Source organism: Malurus melanocephalus, unplaced genomic scaffold (assembly GCF_030028575.1).
Source record: "Malurus melanocephalus ecotype Western Australia unplaced genomic scaffold, MMel_1.1 scaffold_322, whole genome shotgun sequence".
In the NCBI taxonomy this organism is placed as follows: Eukaryota; Metazoa; Chordata; class Aves; order Passeriformes; family Maluridae; genus Malurus; species Malurus melanocephalus.
This window is the reverse complement of record NW_026623554.1, coordinates 148,167-168,732: the sequence shown is the minus strand read 5'-3', so window position 1 is coordinate 168,732 and position 20,566 is coordinate 148,167. Positions and strand designations below refer to the sequence as shown.

Here is a 20,566-nt window from a genome sequence, read left to right as displayed (position 1 = left end):
ATTAAACAAGTCTGAGACCAGTCTCTGTCCCTGAGGCCAGCTGGCACAGGGCATCCAGTCTATGAAAGCCTCAAAAAGTCCATGAAAGCACAGTCTGCCTATTTGCAACAGCAGGATGGATGTATCCCCTAACCCATATCCTGGAATATTTTGGGACACTGCTCATTGGCCCAGGCTAAAACCATGTAAGGATTATGAGAATCAGTAGAAACAACTGAGTTCTGCTGCTCAGGAACATCCCTGACACTGTTTAATTTGCTGCTATGGGCAGAGCTTTAAAGCATCTGTACACTTTCCACACTTTGGTCTGTGCCAATGTCCTCACCAGGTCCTTGTGGCAAGAGCCCGCACAGGCCATGGCATTTCTTGCCCTGAAATCAAATGCTCCCAGATGTGTTACCTAAGAGCTCAGACTCCTGTGTACTGAGGAATTCCCTTGATCCCTGGCTCTTCCCTACTGCCCAAGCACCAGGAAYTCTGTCTGCACAGAAGTACAGGTACAGCAAAACTTCCAGCTGCCCTCGGGTGCAAATGCTGACACCAACATCCAAGTGCTGTAAAATGCAGCCGGAAAGGGGAAATGTCCCAAACCTCTGCAGCTGCTTGCTAAGGAAAGCTGTCCTGAAGCTGTGCCTGAGCTTGCCAGGGCCTGCTCAAAAAGGATTTTCTGTTTGGAGGCACTACGACTACTTTTACTTTCTGTATCTCCAATGCAGCTTTAAATGTCAGTGGAAAACTACTGATTATGGGGAAAACCAACTGAACCACAACCGAGAAAACAGGGCATAAGGATTCCCTGGTATATCGTTACCTGAACTGCAGATTCAACTCCTCCGCAATTATTCATTAACGTTAATGTTAACTAATGTGCTCACCAGCTTTTTCCAGCATGGTAATGCCCAATTTCACCCCTGCAAAACCCATCCAAGAATTCTTGGCATGTTGATACCCTCCGAATGACTAAGCCTGCCATAGAAAAAGGAAGTAGAATCAGGGAATTTTAGGAAGGAAAGGGTCTGAAATGATACACACAGCTAAGAACAGATAACTGCATACAGAAAAGGAAGGAATTTTAAGGGCTTGGGCAAAGAAGGAAAGTAGGAATACACACAAATAGGAAGAAAAATACAAATACTTTTTGCAAGGGCACAATAAGGGATTTGCATGGAAGGGAAAATGGGAGGAAAGGAGTTGGAAGGACTCTGAAATGAGGAGAAAACAAAATGGGACAAATCAGACAAAAGAGAAATTATGTGTGTCCTGGTATAGAGCAGGCAGGAGCATGAGGGACTCTTGTTCAGGGAGGAGAGAGCATACACAAGGACAGCCTGGAAAGAGATAGAGCAAGCAAAACCACCAAGAAAAAACTGATGAGCCTATCTAATTGAGTACCAAGAAACTATATGTTGCAAAGTGAATTTTAAGAGACATTTCAGGCTTGAACACTCGTTTTTACAAATTACAAAATTAAGGGCTTGGAATTGTACATAGAATCACCTCCCAGTAGCAAAACAGAAAATAACGCTCCTATAGGAGCACACCAAAAGCCATTGTTTGGAATGACACTACCCTCTGGTGGTCAAAAAGTACAATTATATGTACACCGGGAAGTAAAATATGCGCATCTGGTCGTACGGGTAACTAAAAGATGCAATCAATTCCAGTCCACACTTCAGTAATCCACCTCGAGACCAAGTTGTTAAATCAAATATCTACCCTATTAGTCTGTTTTAAAATGACAAATTCATGACGGATCATATGCACAAGTAACTGTCAATGGCCGTGAAAGAGACTAGGGCTTTTCTGCTTCCACATTACAGCTACAGAACTTCATTGCCGAGAAAAGCAGTTACTTCAATGCATAGTTTTCATGGAAGTGCTTTGAAATTTATGTAATGACTTWACACAGTTGCGTCCCCTGCATTGCCTCACTCACCTTTTTTGACATCTAATCTTGTACAAACAGTAAAAGCCAAACATTAACTGCTCTGTCATTTTCTCCTTTCCTCTCTTTATATCATCACTGCTCAATTGCTGGGATTTTCCCCCCTCTCCTGTTAAAAACAACCCTATTTCTCAAAGCCAAATGAGCCTTCCAAATGCTCTTTTATCCCCAGACTTCATAAGCCCAGGTGTCTCAATGGTCCTACATTTCYGGAAAAGAGGAAGAGCTTGTCACGTCACTCCCTTCTAAAGAAACAATTTTGTATGTTTCAACTTTGATCTTTATGGTCGGCTGACCTTCAACTAAAAGTTTGCTGGTGCTGYTTGGAAGCAGTGTATCTGTGTATTGCACCCTTGCAAGAAACACACTGTCCGGACCTTGATCAGGCGAAAGTCATTCCTGCGAGGTTTGATAAACTGTCATTGATGCCACCTTGTGGCAAAACTACTAGATATTGGAATTCTCGAAAAACATTCAGCATTTGCCCCTCCTTTCAAGTGCACCAAACTGCAGCACAGTGGTTACTGCTGCTTGCAGCGCTTCAGATTTAGAGTTCATAAAATCAGGATCTGGGCACTCCTAGAAACATGTTGCCACTCAGTGACAGAGAGGATAAAAAGGTAACAAAACACTCTGGCGAGCGGTACAACCCATTCCAAACAATGTGAAATAGCACTGCTAGGAGAGACTGAAGGAAAACTCAGCCTCAGCCTAACAGGATAGGAAGCATTTCCCAATTACCTCACTCTGGGCTCACCCTTCTCAGTTACCAGGCCCAAACAAATATCCTAAAGGAGCACATGCCTATTTTTTCRGGACAGTCCCAATGCCATTCAGAATCCTGCTATGAATGCCATCATTACCACAATCAGCAGAATGAGGACAGTGCCTATTTTTAGCATTGCTTCCACTGGAGAAGCCCAAGAATCACCACCTGCTTCCTTCGGGCACTCTGTCAAACACCCTTCTCCCAGCAAGTGAGTGGGAGGAAGAGGCTGAATCAATCACCTGCATTTTGCACCAGGTTCCCAAAAACAGAGGAAAGAAACACCTCTTGTTACAAAATGTGGAAAATGTAATTTTTTTCTTAAGAAAGGATGTTCTCTAGTCTTTGTACATTTCAAGCCTAATCAACAAGAAGGGAGATTTAAYCCATGAAACAGAGCAGCCAACAAGCTCTAGCTGATGTCTRGATGTTAGAAAGACAAATTAATTGTCAGTAAAATGGCCTTGTTAAGGTTTAGGGCTCAAAATATTTCAATTACTTCRGACCTAGAGAGAGCTTGGGAAGAAGGGTGTACTGCTGATAGTGGACACAATACAGACTTTACGGGCCACAAGGACATTTGGCAGAACTCRCAAGATAAGGAAGAAACAAGTAAAGACAACTTGGCAACAGTGCTGAATTAGCTCCAACCGGGTAAAAGAATAATTCTGACAGGGGGAGATCCTGACTACCAGCTCATGCACCACTGACCCAAGAAACCCACCAGAAAACAAACAAAAAAAAAGACAAACACTGAGCATGCGGACTAATTAGCATGAGAAGTGAGAGAATCATTAAGCAATAGAGGATAAAGTACTAACTAATAAGAGAACTACGTAACTTGTAGCCAACGAATAAATCTTACAAGGCGTGGCTGAAGGAGCTGGAGGTGCTTTGTCTGCAGAAGAGGAGGCTCAGGGGGAACCTTAKTTCTCTACAATCATCTGAAAGGAGGCTGTAGCCAGGTGGGGCTCTGTGTCTTCTTSCAGGTAACAAGTGAGAATATGAGAGGGCATAAGCTTTAGCTGTGTCAAGGGAGGTTTAGGTTGGATACCAGGAGAAATTAACTTCGTAGAAAGGGTGATTAGACATTGGAATGGACTGTCCAGGGAGGTGCTGGAGTCACCATCCCTGGAGGTGTTTAAGGAAAGCCTGAATGTGGTGCTCAGTGCCATGGTTTATTGCCATGGTGGTGCTCGGTCACAGGTTGGACTTTATGTCATATTAGAGGTCTTCTCTAATCTACTTGATTCTGTGATTCTGCGATTTTGCAATGTCTGTGCGTGCTACAAGGTAGAAATAGTAAAAAAAGTTCTGATAGTTGGCATGCTCTTTCAGCTGAACACCATCGAGCACCCAGGCTTGCACRACTCTTAATAAATAACCAATGTCTCTCTTTCGAGCTGACTGCAGACCGCGGGGTGAGGGATATGATTTCCGCGGACACCCGGGGCCGTGTGGGCCGCCGGTGGCGGTGCCAGCCCGGAGCTGCTCGGCGGTGCCAGCCCGGAGCTGTTCGGCGGTGCCGGCCCGGAGGTGCTCAGCGGTGCCGGTGCCAGCCAGAGCCGTTCAGCGGTGCCGGTGCCGGCCCGGAGGTGCTCAGCGGTGCCGGTGCCAGCCCGGAGCTGTTCGGCGGTGCCGGTGCCAGCCCTGCCCGCTCCCTCAGCGCCCCGCGCGCCCCGCCCGCATGCGCGGTGCCGCAGTTCCCGCCGGAGGGGGCGGTGCGGCCGAGCCCGCGCCCGGCCCCGCGCTGGGGCTGGAACCGCTCCCGCAGCCACGGACGCACCGCAACGCCGATCCCGCCGGGAAATCGGCTCCCCTCCCGTTCCCCCGCGGCACGGGGCCGAGTCCCTCCCTTCCCTCCGGCAGGCTGAGGGAACGGGGGAGCTCGGTCCGTCCCGCGGCGGAGRGGCTGAGGGGCAGCAGAGCCCCCTTCTCCCCGCTGCCCTCGCCGTGCTTTTCCACCGCAGGGAGAGAGCTTCCTTGTCGTAACCCSTGCCCTGGCAGGGAGCGGGATCCCCCTGCCCTCACGCCTGCCCTTTGCTCCGCCAAGCCGAGGGTGAGTCAGGCGCCTCGCAGGTGGCAACAGAAGCTGACTYCTACCTCCAAGGGAAAGCGGGAGCATTTTCCCTCTCTCTTCTGCTTTCTTTCTCTCCGAAGGTGGTGGGGCTGGACCTTTCGCGAACCYTCGGGCCTGTGAAGCTCCGGGCATGGCTTTCGGTGGGGTCGGGAGCTCCCTGCTGCTGATGTCCGGCGTCGTGGTGACCGTGGGGCTGTGCCGGAGGCTCGCCAGGCGCCGGCTGCGCTCCCGCCCGCTCCTCTTCGCTTTCCTTGTGGAGATGTTCAGCACCTTCCAGATTTGCGCCTGCACGAACGAGCTCAGCCTGCTCGGCAACGTAGAGCCGAAGCCGCACACCGCCCTCACCCTCACCTACGGCTTCACCGTCCTGCACGGCCTGACCCTGACCGGCAGCACATGCAATCCCTGCGCGACCCTGCAGCCCATGTGCGACGGCGGGACATCGCTCAGGATGGGAGGACTCAAGATCGCCGCTCAGTTCGTGGCTGCAGTGCTCGCCAGAGTGTTCATGCACTTTATCTGGAGTCTGGAGATGGCAGAGCCACATTTGGGAGCGCTCTCGCAAGGCTGCAGCGACCCTATGCAGACTACAGAGGTGCAGGCGTTCTGCATAGAACTGCTCTTTTCCGTCGTTTTCCAGCTGGCCGTCCTGCGAGCCGAAAGTGTTAATCCCAAATACAGAGTCCATTTGATTGCTCTTCTCATCACCATGCTCGTGTATGCAGGTYAGTCTTCTTTCTTTTTTTCTTCTGCTCCTGCAATAAAGTTGTGATGGAAGGGGTTCTTACTGTTTTCTTAGACGTATTAAGATGCAAAATGTTTTTTCTTAGATTACGCTTTCCTTTATGTTTTCTTTTTGTATCATCCTACGTATGCAAGTTCATTTTGCATTCATATAAAGTTTGCCTGGTTGCATTACAGGCAGGTATGGGTTTAAGAACGAAATGAGTTACACATTTAAAATTATGCCAGGTTTTGTAAGTACATATGGTTAAGTGTTAAAATATCTCAGTGAAGGATTGTTTCATAATCCAACTATTTATACAGTGTGAGAGATTTCATACTATGTGCTCTGATTACTAAGTGACATTGGGAGAGCACCGCTGGCTCCATCAGGAGAAAGTGCTGATTGTGCAATAGCAGGGTACAGACTGGTAACATGGAAACTCTGCATTTAAATAATGTATAATTCATATCAGTGCAGTTTATTTAACTGCTTCCTTAAATCAGAAGTGGGAATGGTTATTCGTGGAATACATACACAAATAATACCCCATGAGACCAAATGTTWAAAAAAAAGGAAAAAATAGGTGCCTGTTTTATTAGAGCCTCCTTTGTAATGCCACGTGTGTCCATATCCCTGTCTCTACCTGATTGTCACCACGTGCTTCTCAGAGTTGGGACGCTGTCACCTGTGCATCCTCTCTGGACCAATGGGAAGGAAGAGGTGAGGGAAGTCRGTCTGAACTTCTTTCTTGTGACTGGTGATGTTCCCTCTTGTCCCCACTGAAGTGACAAGAGCTGTTAGGTCACTTGAGGACTGCCATGCAGGGAGTCCTTCTCCKACTGACAAGGAGATTGTGTAGCTTGGAGAGGTAAAAGAGATAATTACAGAACCTTGATTGTGCTACTGCCCCCACCACAGACAAAGTCATCTAGTCATCTAGTCTCCCTTTGAGAGAGGGAGATCACTTTTCTTATCTGCAAACATCGGGGATGACATTGATGCCTTGTCCTAAAGGTTTAGCTGTATTAATGCTATTTAACATAATAGCATGTAGAACAACATACAGTCACATTGTCAGATGTAGCAATGTAAAAATCTTTACTCATTATTTTTGGCTGAAATTAGCTAATATYGAAGAAAAGTCGATGGGGAATTCTGAGAATTAACTTAGCAATTTGAACCACTTTCTAAAATTAACTTTTAAAAGCAGAAGCAAGATGTCAATGCATTTGGGGACATTAAATATATTTCTGAGTTGCTCAGTGAAAGTGTAGCCCAATACCTTACTCCCTCTTCTACAAATACAGAAATCTGGATTCCCGATTCTTAACATTCTTCCCCTGCTTAGCAAACAGTCATATAAAATAATACGTGTCACACTGTCTTTTTTTTAGCCAACTCATATAAATAATTCACTCCCAGTGTCATTGGCCAGGTTCCTACCATTTTCTAGCAGAAGGCTGAGTGTACCAAGTCCCCTTTCTGTGTCATAAACTTAGGCTTGTTAGGACTATCCAATGCAATCGATCTGGACATACTTCTAGGAAATCTCAGACCTGCTGTGCCCCAGCCTCTTTTATGTTGTGTGCAGAACTCCCTCTGCTACCTGGATATTTTTCTTTGCTATTCTTTCCAATTACAATCTACTAGTCTACTATAAAAATATATAGGTTTGCAGATCCCGTATAGCTGAGGCAATAACAAGGGTCCTGGTTAGTGGCCATGGATGATGTCTGCTGCATATATCCTATATGTCCTGCRGATCTCATGGCATACCCTTATCCATGTCTGTCCCACCTCTGCTGCTTACATGCAGYAGTGAGAGTCACTTACAAATCAGGTGTCACAAATAGTGGCCTCCAGCAGGACACATTTTCATCTGCAGGCTGTGAACACAGACTAATGCATAATTCAGCTGGGCTGGATCATTGTCAGGAAATCTGCACCTCTTTGTCTACTGTTTATAAAAAACTTGAGTGCCTCTCTAAGAGGAAAACATCTTTCTTGCACACCCAATACCAAAGGGTCAAGCAACCAGCACAAATTAAGGCAAACGTACATTCTTACACACTCTTACTTTTTTTGCAAAAAAAATATTTAATAGTTTAGAGTATTGTCTGAATAACAACTTTTTTGAACTTTAATTTGGTAAACACAGTGTTCTAGCTAGGAACTCAGGTACATGAAATTTACAAAATGAAATTAATGATAATGATTTCTCTTTATACTCTGATTTAAAAAACTAAATCAACTGTGCCTTCAGGACTTGTGTTTGTTACAGTTATGAGTGAATTACAAATTACAGCAAAAACACCTCATACATGGCATATTGTATTTCATTCCATAAATTATGCTCTACTAGGAGTTTGAAAGCTGTATCCTGTAAGGTGGATGACTGCTGTCTAAACAGGGRCTGTAAGAAGGAATAACTCTATACCAGTTTGGTGTGGGCAAAGTTCTGAAGGACAGCCACACGTCTGTGGCTTACCTCTCTAAATGTATTGATGCACAGACAAGACTCAAAAATATTAAATTGACTAAATGAAGCTTTGGAAAAACCACATCTCAGTAGGCCAGTGTTGTTTGCACTGATAAACGGGACTGCCATGCACCTTACTCCAAMAAATAACATCAGGTTATAAAGTATTATCAAAATTACAAGCTGTTCCTTTAGTTTCTTATACTTTTTCATAGATAAAAATATTTTGATTTCTTTTTTCACATTTAGTCTTACACAGACCTGATTTTTATAATAGTACATACTGTATCCAAAAGCTCTAATACTGTTTCACTCCCTTTTTTTTACTAATTAGAAGAAAAAAAAAATCATGTCTTTACATGTTAATGAAATGATTCATTAGTTAAGGATGCAGACCACATACAAGATGATAAAGAATGTTTTTGTGTAATTACTTTGGGAAAGTACTTACCTAGGGGGTTAAAATTACACTTTTGAGGGCTTTTTAATTTACAGGAAGCATTACAATTAAGTCAGAATCATTAAACTGGTTAAATTTTTCTGAGCCTAATATATCAAGGTACAAATGACATATGTATTTTTTATTCCGAGTTTCTTCTTAATTTTAGCTTTACCTTTAATAAAAGCAAAAAGGTAAAATTACTTTCTCAAGCATTGTGGACCATTATTTCACCTTTTAAAGTTTTTATGTGTACCCTGTCAAAGAGATTACACTTCTTCTGCCATAAAATAATTTGTCTTTTCTGATACACATTCTGAGGTGTTTAATAAATAATTTCAAATAAGATTATACTAGTGTCCCTAGCCTATGGTTGATATCCCAGTAGTTATTAGTAATTAATATTGAAGAAATACAGTAGTTAAAACTGTCTAATGTTTGATGTTCATCAACTGCATCCTGAGACTGAAATTCTGCTTTCGACTTTGTGGATGYAAAAGCAGAAGCAGTGGAGTCATAAATAGATTAAAGCAAAGTAAATTATTGTAGCTGGGCTTCCTGGCAACCGTGGRCATTGCTAATATGTCACCATGCAGAAAAACAGACTACACACCCAATCTGAGTTGCTCTTGAGAACAAGTGCAAAACCACAGTAAACTGAGTACGTAAAGAAAGATTAAAATTTTCCTGAACGGCAGTAACTGTAAAAGAAATAACAAGGAGTATATAGAAAGAGAAATACATAAGAAGAGAATGACAAAGATCTAACTAAAACTTTGGGTAAATGATTGCATAGTCATAGCATATGAAAATTACAACAACAAGGTATTTGTACAAAGGGTGAGTTCAAAGCTCATACAAGCTTATTTGGGGAGAGGTAAGAATAASCTGTAAGAAATTATATAGGTGCAATTACAGAATATTTTATGGGAATAGGTTAATAGATAAAACAGGTATGGGGTGGTTAGTAACTAACAGTACAGCAATACAGATAATTTAGGTATGAGTAATGCTTTTCCTGCAGGATTGCAGTGAGAGGAACAGCATATGTCAGAATTAAATGCACTTAGCTCCAGGTTCATTTACAGTGTAATTATAGTTTAGTCCCCAGTGCAATGTGTTTGGATCTTATTATTTAGAAAATGTTTAGGCAACTTTATTTGCWTCCAAAGTCAGAGACAAGGAAAGATGCTTGGCTTCTTTCTACAAGACACTGGAGTGACACTTGCTTTTATTTTCTTTGAACAACATCTAGAATTTTCCCACAGTTCTTATACCATATGATAATGTTCTGTACATTGATATAATAATATTAGTATTCTTATAAGAAAGTATAGAGGTCAGCTTGTGCACTTCACAGTTTTTTTACCTTGCATATGTGTTTCATGTGACATAAGGCTGTAATGTAATGACTTAYGCAATTTCTGTCTTCTCTAAAATCATGATACAGAAATAGCTTCTAGCTATATCAATAGAAACATTCAGCATTAGCCAGATCTAACTCTTAAAGAATATTTGCTAGAAAGTGATAAAGGAAGTWACAGCCTACCCATCAAATGTTTTAAAGCCTGTTAAAAAACAGTTAAATTGTTTACAATGCCATCAGATGAATAACTTTTGAAGTTTATCTGTTCAAACTGTTTCTGCTAATTCATTTTATTGCAGAGTGTAGATTTCTTGTAGTATGGCATATGTGCACTTGAATTTAAAGTAAATATTAAGAAAGATGGTGTGATTTATTCTGTTTACATCTTATTGCAGGTGGAAATCTCACTGGAGCAATATTTAACCCAGCACTGGCTTTTTCATTACATGCAGATTGTTTCTATGACAATTTTTTTAGTTACTTACGAGTATATTGGATGGCACCATCCTTAGGTAAGTTCTTAATATTTATGCATTTGAGGAAGTGTTATTTAGTACATGGTTCATAAATCAGGAAATATGTGTTCTTTATTTGAGAGTGCTTGATTTTTGCATTAAATAAATCCAGAAAATAGTAAATTATAATTTATGTGTTGAAGTCATGAAGAGCAGGCAATGCTCTATGTAGAGTGTGTGCAGCATTGTTCTGTGAATTATGGAATGATTTTGATTGGGAAGGACCTTTAAAAATCYTGTGGTACTTACCTGAAAGAGAAACATACTGGTTACCACACAGTGTTTGCCTTGTTTTGTGAACAGTATACAAGAAAACATAGGGATGATAGATTTTAAAATACCCTACCTACAGGGGACAAGTGCCTTAAATATCTTTTCTCAATTACTASTTTTATCATATCAAATCTTTTTTATCCCCATAGTGTCTAAACATCACAATTCCCACTCTGTGTTTTTCCCTCAGTCCCTATTGGATATAGTCTGTTCTTAATTTAAGAATAAGAAGTGCCAACAACTAAGTCTTTTCTAACTTAAATTATAGTTTTAATTTGAAAGCTATTGATTTTGACTTCCGCCTGTTTGCAGATGAAAATGCTCCATGTGATACTTCATGCTGTTGTTTGTTTACACTGGACCCTACAAATCTTGAGCTTTCTGCTTAGAGGGTATATAAAGAAGCAGTCTGCTAATCCTGACTTCTTTCATGACTGTTAATCCTATTAGAAGGTACAATAATCATGAAAGCACAACAGGATGTAAAATATACACAGGAAACACCAGAAAGGGCTCCTGTTATGACCAAAAACTTCCTTTTCTTGAGTTCACTTCTGGGCATGTTCTACTTGCCTTGACTCTCAGTCAGCCAAAATTTAAGACAGAAATTTAAACTCAACTAAAATTCACTTTAATATAAACTTGTTAAATTAGACTTCCAAACAGGATGGCTGAACAATAGAGTAAACTTGATAAMTGTTCATTGAGCTGGTAATGAAATGTCATAGGCAAAGCTTATCAGCATCACTCMGTTCCTGACAGAACACATATTTCTCACAGTTCAGCTGTACCTTTTTGATATATTAACCAATTTAAATCTCATAAACATTCAAAGATTTTCCAGGTTATAAGTGCTTGGGATTTAATCTTTTAACAATAATTTAAAGAAATGGGAGGCATTCTGAAACCCCATGTTCTACTTACTTGCCAAGATATGTCCTGCAGAACAGTTCTGCAGAAAGCCTGGTGGATTTTGACATAAGAAAATCAACAGATGTTAACTGAAATGAASCTGTGACTTGAGGAACTTAGAATGCGATTAGGGAGCAATGTTATATTTCTATGAAAATTCATAAACAGTGGTTTTTCATCAGTTAACATCTTGAATATATATACAGAATATATTGAATGCTGTTTCTTAATTTATGAGGGGAAAAAACTCCAGACTGAGCAGTTGTAAAGATGTAAATACTCAGGACACATCACTTCTTGCACAGTGCCACTACAGTCACCAACACTGAGTGACAGATTTCAGGTCTGTAGATCACCTGAAGTAGTCTATTGGTGATAAAAATATCTCACTACAAAACAACGATGTTTCATGGATACATTTCATAAAGACTTTATAAATCAAGAGTTGTAAACAAATGTTGTGTCTGAGGTGGAAGTACAGAGCAGATTGCTGTATTTGAAATACAGGAGTGCAGATTTACAAATCTTAACACAAAGTGATTTTTTTCTGACACTTTTTGAAAATAAGAGAATAGGAATAGAATTTTTTCTTCCCCAATTGGACCAAATGATAAGGCATCTAGGAAAATTACCTGTTATGATGATAAATTAGTGTGAGAAGAACTTCTAAGCAGAATCATGAAAGTAGATGATAAGGGAAAGGGTATTATAAATTCAGTTGTAAAAATTACTTTCAAGATCGACGTGTCAGCAGAAATGCTGTTCCAGACTTCCTAGAAATGGCAGTCACAGTGATATGCTAAGATGATGCCTTATTTTTTCCAGCATTAACATCTCAGATGGTTAAACTACTTTGATCTTACTCTGGGAAATTCTTTCAGAAGGCTTTTTTTTATGTTTTGCTGTAATRACTACCACAGAGTAGAACCATGGGCTAACACATCATGAAACTTCAAATTGTCAGTGCAAAGTGCAATATATTCTCATTTATGCAGCAAAAATCCATGAGGACAAGGAGACACGGAGCATTCAGTATGTAACTGACACCCTGATCTGGTTGTAAGCAAGTTGTAAACAATGTTCTTAGAAAGGACACTTGGAACAAAAGGAGGAGGATGAAATGGATGTTTTCTTTTAGGATAAACAAATCTATTGGTGGTTTATGGTCTTTCAGGAATTTAATTTTGGAACCATAGTTCATTGCTCATTTTTCAAAATGGCTYCACTGATGTTTTGGGGAAGGTGGTTCTCCAGCAGCATTAAACACCTGATTCTTGCAATAGACATAGATGCCAGCATGTGTTTATAACTTAGCACAGGGGAGGCCTAAGCTCTGCACTGTGAACATAGACTCAGTAAGTACCAGTGGAACAAAGATGGTTTCTGTTCTACTGCCAAAGAAATTCATGTTAATTGTCAAGGCATAATTATGCCATCAGTAATGATGGGGACTGAGCTAATGCTGCTCTTTCAGTACCAGGGAGATGGCAGCTACAAATGGAAGAGTAGGTGACACGATAGTCATGAGTTCAATAAAATGAAATGCTCTTTCCTGGACAGGTGCCAGCTTAGCATATCCTAGAATTAAATAGTAGTGAGGGACATTAAAGACCATCCAGTTCCATCCCTGCTGCCAGGGGCAGGGACACCCTCCACTAAACCAAGAAGCTCAAAGYCCCATGGAACCTCATCTAGGCTCCTGCTAGGTTTCTAACACTATATAAACAGAATCAAGGCCCACTTCTTTAGATCAGTTTTACTAGAAAGACTAAATACTCTTCCTCAGAAAATAAGTGCCACAAAAGTCACTTAGCAGGAGATGTAAATGGAGAACGTAAGCAAGGGAGAAGGCAATAGGTGAGACTTTGGCCTTTCTGCTYAGAGGAGAGTATATTCAGAGACTTCCAGCAAGTTCAGAACACTTCAGCAAAGAAACAAGAATTCCCCATGCAGTGAAGTGATCAATATCTCAGGGACTTGGTAGGAAAAGAGGTTTTCAACAAACAACTACAAGTCTCCTATTCCCAGATCCTGGTCTTCATAGGGGTTTCCAGCTCCACAGATTTCATCTGACAGAGCAAAACTCTTATGCAGTGAGTGAATGCAATCCATGAAGTTCCTAGAAACTGGCAGTAATTAAGTCTAGTTCAAATACTAAAGGGTCAGTGAGTGGTAATCCTGAACTTGACCTGCTTACAGAGAAGAAGGAGTGGTGAATGTGGCCACTTGGGTTGTAGTCCTCACAAGAGTTCAGGGTTAAGAGGAAGACTGGGAAGGTAAATAGCAAGCTGTCCAGACTTTGGACTTCAAAACAAAATTCTGMTTATTTAGGGAATTGCTAAGTCAGTAGTAATTCCCTTGGAAGCTGCCATAAATGAGAAAAATTTACCATGGAAAGGTGATTTTTTAAAAAAGCTCATGAGAGCTCAGTAATAGATTTAGATGTGCAGGAGAAATCTGTCACATAGACAGGGAATTTGGACAGAAAGCCTCTCCCTGCTGGCTAGACAAAGAGCTTCCCTACAAATGAAGGAGGGCATGTAAGAAGTTGAAACTGGGACAGGCAGCAAAGGAGGACTACAAGAGCTTTGTACAGGCACTTGGAAGAAAAATCAGGAAGATTAGAGCTCAGCTGAAACTAAGAGCAAGGACATGCAGAGTTACAAATACAGTAATCACAAAAAAAGTCCAAAGGAAATGCAGGTCCACTGGAGGATGGGGGAGACAACCTAGTGATGGATGACATGGAAAAGACTGAGTTACCACACAGTCTTCCCAAGTAAAATTTGCTCCCAAACCTCTGTGTAAATCGGTAAGTCTTGGGAAAGGAAGCAACACATAGGGACCAACAAGGTAGGAACAACATAGATAGGCTCAATGATTGTGGATCCATTGACTCTACTGGGATTCACCTAGAAATGAAGGGAGAGTTGGCCAGTGTTGGAATTGTCCTTCATTTATGAGAAGTTAYAGCAGTTGGAGGAGGTTTCTGCCAATAGGAAATAGGTTAATGCTATGCCTGTTTTCAAGTAGGAGAGAGAAGCCAGGGAACTATCAGTTAATTGGTCTCACCTCAGTCAGTGGGAAGATGGTGGAGTATCTAGTCTTGGAATCCATTTCCAACTATTTAAACAACACAAAGGTGATCACAGGAACAGTCAGCACAGATTTAGTGTGGGTAATCCATGCTTGACCAACTTGGTTGCCTTCTGTGATGAATGCATGTGGGAATGAGGGGGGAGCAGGGATGCAGTATACCTTCACTTAGGTAAGGCTTTTGATACCACCTCCCACAGCATTCTTGGTTCAAAGTGGGGTCACACAAACAGACTGTTAGATGCAATAAAGATCGCTAAACCACTGACCTCAAACTGTCACAATCAATGGGAAGACACCTGGCTGGTGGCCAATACCAGGCAGAGTATGCTGGTCTCAGTACTGGGAGTTCACATTCCCCAGTATGTTTAACAGTAAACTCTATCAAAGTTTATTCACAAAAGTTTGATCTCTCTGCAAGACAAAGCACATGATTCAGTTATTTGGGATCAGCACCTCTGCAGAGGGAGCTCCATAGGCTGGATAGGTGGACTGAGATCAACAACGTGAGATTCAACAASACCAAGTGCTGGGTCCTATGCTTTGGCCACAACACCCCCAYGCAGTGCTACAGGCTAAGGTCAGAGTGCTTGGAAAGTGGCCCATCAGAAAAGGATCTGGGGGTGCTGGCTGACAGCAGCTCAATGTGAGCCAGCTGTGCCCAGGTGGCCAAGAAGGCCAATGCTATCCTGGCCTGTATCAGCAATGGTGTGGCCAGCAGGACCAGGACAGTGATTGCTCCCCTGTACTGGGCACTGGTGAGGCCACACCTCAAATGCTGTGTCCAGTTCTGGGCCCCTTGCTTCAGGAAGAACATTGTGATGCTASAGTGGGTCCAGAGAAAGACAACAGAGCTGGGGAAGGGCCTGGAGTACAAGTCCTAAGAAGAGYGGCTGAGGGATCTGGGGATGTTTGACCTGGAGAAAAAGAGGCTCAGGAAGGACTTTATCACTCTCCACAAATATCTGTAAGGAGGTTGTAGCCGGGGGGAGGAGAGTGTGAGTCTCTTCTCCCAGGCAACCAGTGATGGGATGAGAAGACATAGTCATAAGCTGTGCCAGGGAGGTTCAAGTTGGACATTARGAAGAATTTCTTCAAAGAAAGGGTGATTGATTAGATATTAGAATGGACTGCCCAGGGAGGTGGTGGCATCACCATTCCTRGAAGTGTTTAAGGAAAGACTGGATGTGGCACTCAGTGCCATGGTCTRTTGACATGGTGGTGTTTGGCCACAGGTTGGACTTGGTGATCTCACAGGGTTTTTCCAAATGAATTGATTCTGTGATTATTACCTCCTTMTATTCAATGCTTCTGTGGTGGCATCTGGAACATGGGTAGTTTGCAGTTCCCCAGTTCTAGACCAATGTGGAAAAAAACAGAATCCAAGCAGTGGAGGACTACTAAGATGGTGAAGGGCCTAGACTACYTGATCTGAGACGGAAGGCTGAAGGAACCAGACTTGTTTAGGCTGCCWAAAAAGATGAAAGCATGTTTTAAGCACAGTCAAGCATTGTTTCAAGAGTAGTTACAAGAATAACAGAGTTAACCATTCTTTTTGGCAACAAGTAACAGCAAGGGCACAAATTGCAGCTTGGGAAGTTCAGGTTAGACTCCAGGAAAACATTCAGCAGGAAGGGTGCAGCACCATTGAAATTAGTTTCCTCAAGAAATGCTAGTCTCCAGCATGGAGGTTTTTGGGACTCAGGGAAAGTCTCAATGACCCATGTAGCATAGGCAAAGTCCTGCACTGAGTGGGAGACCAGACTGAACAGAATCCCTTCCAATAAGCTTTTGTGTGATCCAAGAAGCTTCAAAAATACAAGCTTATGTGTGGGTAACGCCATCAAGCAGGATCCTCTTCGTCTCTGAAAGAATAAACTGATTTTTGTTCCTGCAGGAAAAAAAAAAAAAACAGGCACCCTAAACAGTATTTGGATGCCCTTTGGACTCAGTGGTCCTTATAGGTCTCTTCCAACTTCAGACAGAAGTTTCTTCATGAGATAGTGTACAATCTTTAACCGTTTTTTTTTCAGGTTCAGAATAAACCCTAAATCAGAACGATTTTCAAARAAACACCAACTATCCTATACCCACTTGGCAGCACCTAAAAATGATTGGTTATCAAAATTGACATTGCTAACAAACTCAGGTGAGGGATGGAGGTTAAGCTGCTGGTTTGGTCATTTATACATCCAGCTACAAAGAAAGGAGCCCTGATCAGGAAGGTGCCCATGTTGGATTCACCTAGTCAAACTCTCTGCCTTTGGCTTGGCTTACATAGATCAAAGCATTAAGGAAAACAAGATTAACTTACAGGGACCACTTGCATGGCCTGTTTCTTTGAAGCTTTCCATGGAGCTTTCTCTGCAAAATGTATTGATGCAGCCCCGCCATACTGTCTTAGGCACTCAAATAGCTGAACACGTCTACCTTCCAAACTAGTACTGTTTCTTTTCAAATGCATTTAAATAAAGGTTCTTTCTGTAACTTCTCATTTCAGGTACAATACTTGTGGTTTTTATACGGGATGAAATCTTTCCTCGGACATCTTGAAACATCAAATCCTGAAATTTGGCAGTATTTTAAAAAGTATTTTCAACATCTTCAAACATACAGCTTTCAGAGAACTGCTGACAGACTCCTGTGCCAGTTGCATTTTCAGATTTCATGTTTGAAATATTTGACAAATCAGTTTGTATTCAAATAATAATTTTGTAAACATATTTTGGGATTTTGGGATTATCTGCCACCCTTTTCAGTTAAGCCATATGAATGTCAAGGACTGTTAAAACATAAACTTTGTCACTTTAGCCATAAGTGCCATTTGCTGATCTTCATTAGCATGCAAAACTAATTTTAGAGACATACCCCGTCCTCTCAAGGTTTGATTCTATTGGACTTCTTCCCATTGAAGGCACCTGCAAAAAGGGAGCTGAAGATATCTTATACTGACATCATTATATTCCTACTTGCCATATACTTACCTCTGAGAGGAAGAAAGGCTACTCTGATCCCTAGAAGAGTCTCCACAGCTCTATTCTAGAGGCACCCTACACCAAAATTAAATGTCTGTATGACCAACATTGTTTTAATAATACCTGAGTGCAGGTAAGTAGCCCCTCACTTCCTTCTGGGAAGGCTCTGCCCCATCCTGTTCCATTGGAGATTGTTGAATGTTTATCTTGGTTGGAAGAACCAGTAATAAAATACCATAAAATTTTGTAAAAGGGCATTCTGGGCAAAACCCTCTACTTTTTATCAGCAATTACTGCTGCCTCTTCACATAGACACCGTATATAGCTATGAATCAACTGATGAATCAATTTGTCCTTGATTTTATGTAGCTTTTATCACCTTCTTTAAAAAACAAATCAATCTGCAATGCAGGATAATAAGTCTGAGATAAATAGTATAGGAAAATTACATACACAAACTAGCACAAGCATGCCCTTCATCTCACTTGAGGCAAACACCACTGATGGGTACCACCCTCYGAAGCTGTTTCTAGCACAATGTTTCTTCTGGCTACAGCTTAATTTTTAAATATGCCAAAATATATTTTTCAAATTTAAGATTAAATTCAGTTTTTCATTTTATAGTTAATTGGTTTGAAAGATGGTTAACAAATTCTACAAAGATCTCAGTATCCAGTCCCTCAGCTGATCATCCAAGTCAACTTATAAACCATATTCTAAAAGAAAGAGAATCAGCTGGGGGATTTTTCACAGTAAATTGATGAAGTCCTTGTTGTCAGCTGTATTTTTTGCAAGCGTTCAGGAAGCAAATATTTCCATGTAATTTCTTCCTTGTTGCAATAAAATCTTTTCTCATTTTCATTTTCCAAGGTACCTATAAGATTATACTGCAAAATTAAATCAACTGTATGAACACATATTACATACAAGAGTCCTACCCATCACCCTCTATTCAGTTATTAATAAGAAAAACAATTAGCCTGGTAATATACTGAAGAGAACTGCTGGGTTATCATTCAGCAGCTCTTTGAGACTAGTGTGAGTAGTTCTAAGGAAACTTGTCCTTGTTAAAACTCTTCAAGGACCACACAGCAGCACACTGACCCAGAAAAGATGTGATCCTCTGAAAAAAAACATGTACTTTTATATCTTGTTCTGCTTCTAAAACAGATCCTTTTGGGGGTTTCTACTTCTTTCTTGCTTTACTGCTTTTTATCTCTATTTTTAAAGTGATCCATACCTCACAATTTTTTCCCCCACTTTTTCACCTCATTTCTTACGGAAACAAGTCTTTCAAAACCTACATAATTTGATGTCTCCTCTGAGCCCATATAGTCCATAGGATAAAAGTCTCAAAAATAAACCTCAAAKAGCACAAAAATAGACAAGGAGAAGAGAAAGCATATACAAACCTACAGGGCAGCCATGATTTGTTAGATAAGAGGCCCTCCTTCCACATCAGTTTTGATGGCCTGCAAAAGCAAAGGCCATAAAGCAAAGAGGTCGGTCAGATCTGACTTCTCGATGTCTACCTTGTTTATTTTGGCACAACATATAGTATAAAAGAAATTGGTACAAATCTRGGTGATTAACAAGTAGTTTCTGTATTTATAGGAATTGGAATTTAAAATTTAAAATCACTAAAAATTAGACAGCCCTTATGCTAACTAAATTAATGCAACACAAAAGGAAAAAAAAAMMCAACWAAAGTAGCAGAAATATTATCAAATAAACCTAAGCTAGGAACTCAAGAATTTAACTTGTTTTGGTAGTGCAGGAWAAAAGGAGTATTTTATATTTGAAGTAACAAATGCTCATGAAGACCAGAACACTTACACATAGCCTAAATACAAAGTTTTATTGCAAATAAAATTTGTCAGTCACACAAGACACTTCTCCAATGCTACCTCCAGGTTTGTTTCCACCTCACCTCAATTAATCTTGCTCCACTGATTTGACTGATGTCTGCTACTGGAGCTCCACATTAGTACAACACAAATTCTCTCTCTGGAGTTTGGTAGTGCTGCGATATAGTGAGAGTGCCAAGAGAAGCTGTGAACAATCCAGCTGCCCTGTAGTTAATTCTGCCCATGTGCCAGGGTATGTAACAAGCTGCAGTTTAACATGGGAAACAACAGAAACACCACATTCCAACTCAGATTTACACACACACAAACACCCCACTGTCTGTTTTAACAGTGAATGGTGACTTAARAGTTCAATGAGCTGCAGTGCAGGTAAGAGTTTTACCCGTCCCAAAATATCACCATGCCGAGATTCTCCAAATGCCAGTGCAAAAATCCACACATCACTCCCTAWCTCCCTTTGTTACTCTGTATCCCTAACAAAAACATACACACACTCACATGAATACATGTTTTTGTGTATATAAAGGGGCTGGCAAAGGTAGAATGTCTTGTTGCATAACACGCCGAATACCTCATTTATTCAGCTACRTCAGTGGTTCACAACACTATTAGGACATCCCTAATTTGACTGGCATTCCTAATGAACATTCAACAAAGAGTGGTTATAATTACCACATACCTTGGAAYCAAATCACATCCTAACGTCTAAGCTGAGCGTAGGGCCAGTAAACTGCTCGTATACCAACAGAGCAATACCTCACCTCCCCTCCCAAAATAATCACAGGTCAACTTCAAAGTGAAAGAAAATGGAAGAAGTTTGGTCTAGACTTTGATTTCAACACTGGGGAGAGAAAGGAACAACCTGCATTTGCTGACATTTCCCAAAGACAAAATCACCACCCTGAAGAGAGATGGAACAGGAAAAGCTCCAGCAGGACGAAGATCTTGGCAATCTAAAGCTGGGTTTAGCTAAGTTTTGGATGTGTCCACTAACTATCACAGGAATACTGTGCAAATGCTCTGCTCTTTTATCCTCAGATCCAGGTAAATTATGAAAATGCCTTCACTGAAGATTTTTTTTGTTACAGAAGAGAGATCTGAAACTCAAGGCCTCAAGCTGCTTGC

The 20,566-nt window shown here is 41.3% G+C and overlaps 1 protein-coding gene across 1 annotated transcript; it reads left to right on the top strand.

Annotated features, from left to right (window-relative positions):
- Nucleotides 1-4,429: 4,429 nt before the first annotated feature.
- Nucleotides 4,430-20,545, top strand: AQP11 (aquaporin 11). Its single transcript, XM_057377732.1, has 4 exons — nt 4,430-4,770; nt 4,872-5,516; nt 10,198-10,314; nt 17,099-20,545. The coding sequence occupies exons 2-4, from the start codon at nt 4,922-4,924 to the stop codon at nt 17,149-17,151; spliced, it is 765 nt and encodes a 254-aa protein (XP_057233715.1). The 5' UTR covers nt 4,430-4,770; nt 4,872-4,921; the 3' UTR covers nt 17,152-20,545.
- Nucleotides 20,546-20,566: the final 21 nt, after the last annotated feature.

Bases quoted from the DNA above. Each gene is read 5' to 3' on its own strand.
- AQP11 (XM_057377732.1), top strand. From the start codon at position 4,922: ATGGCTTTCGGTGGGGTCGGGAGCTCCCTGCTGCTGATGTCCGGCGTC. The intron at 10,315-17,098 runs GTAAGTTCTTAA...TTCTCATTTCAG, and splicing joins TTGGATGGCACCATCCTTAG to GTACAATACTTGTGGTTTTT.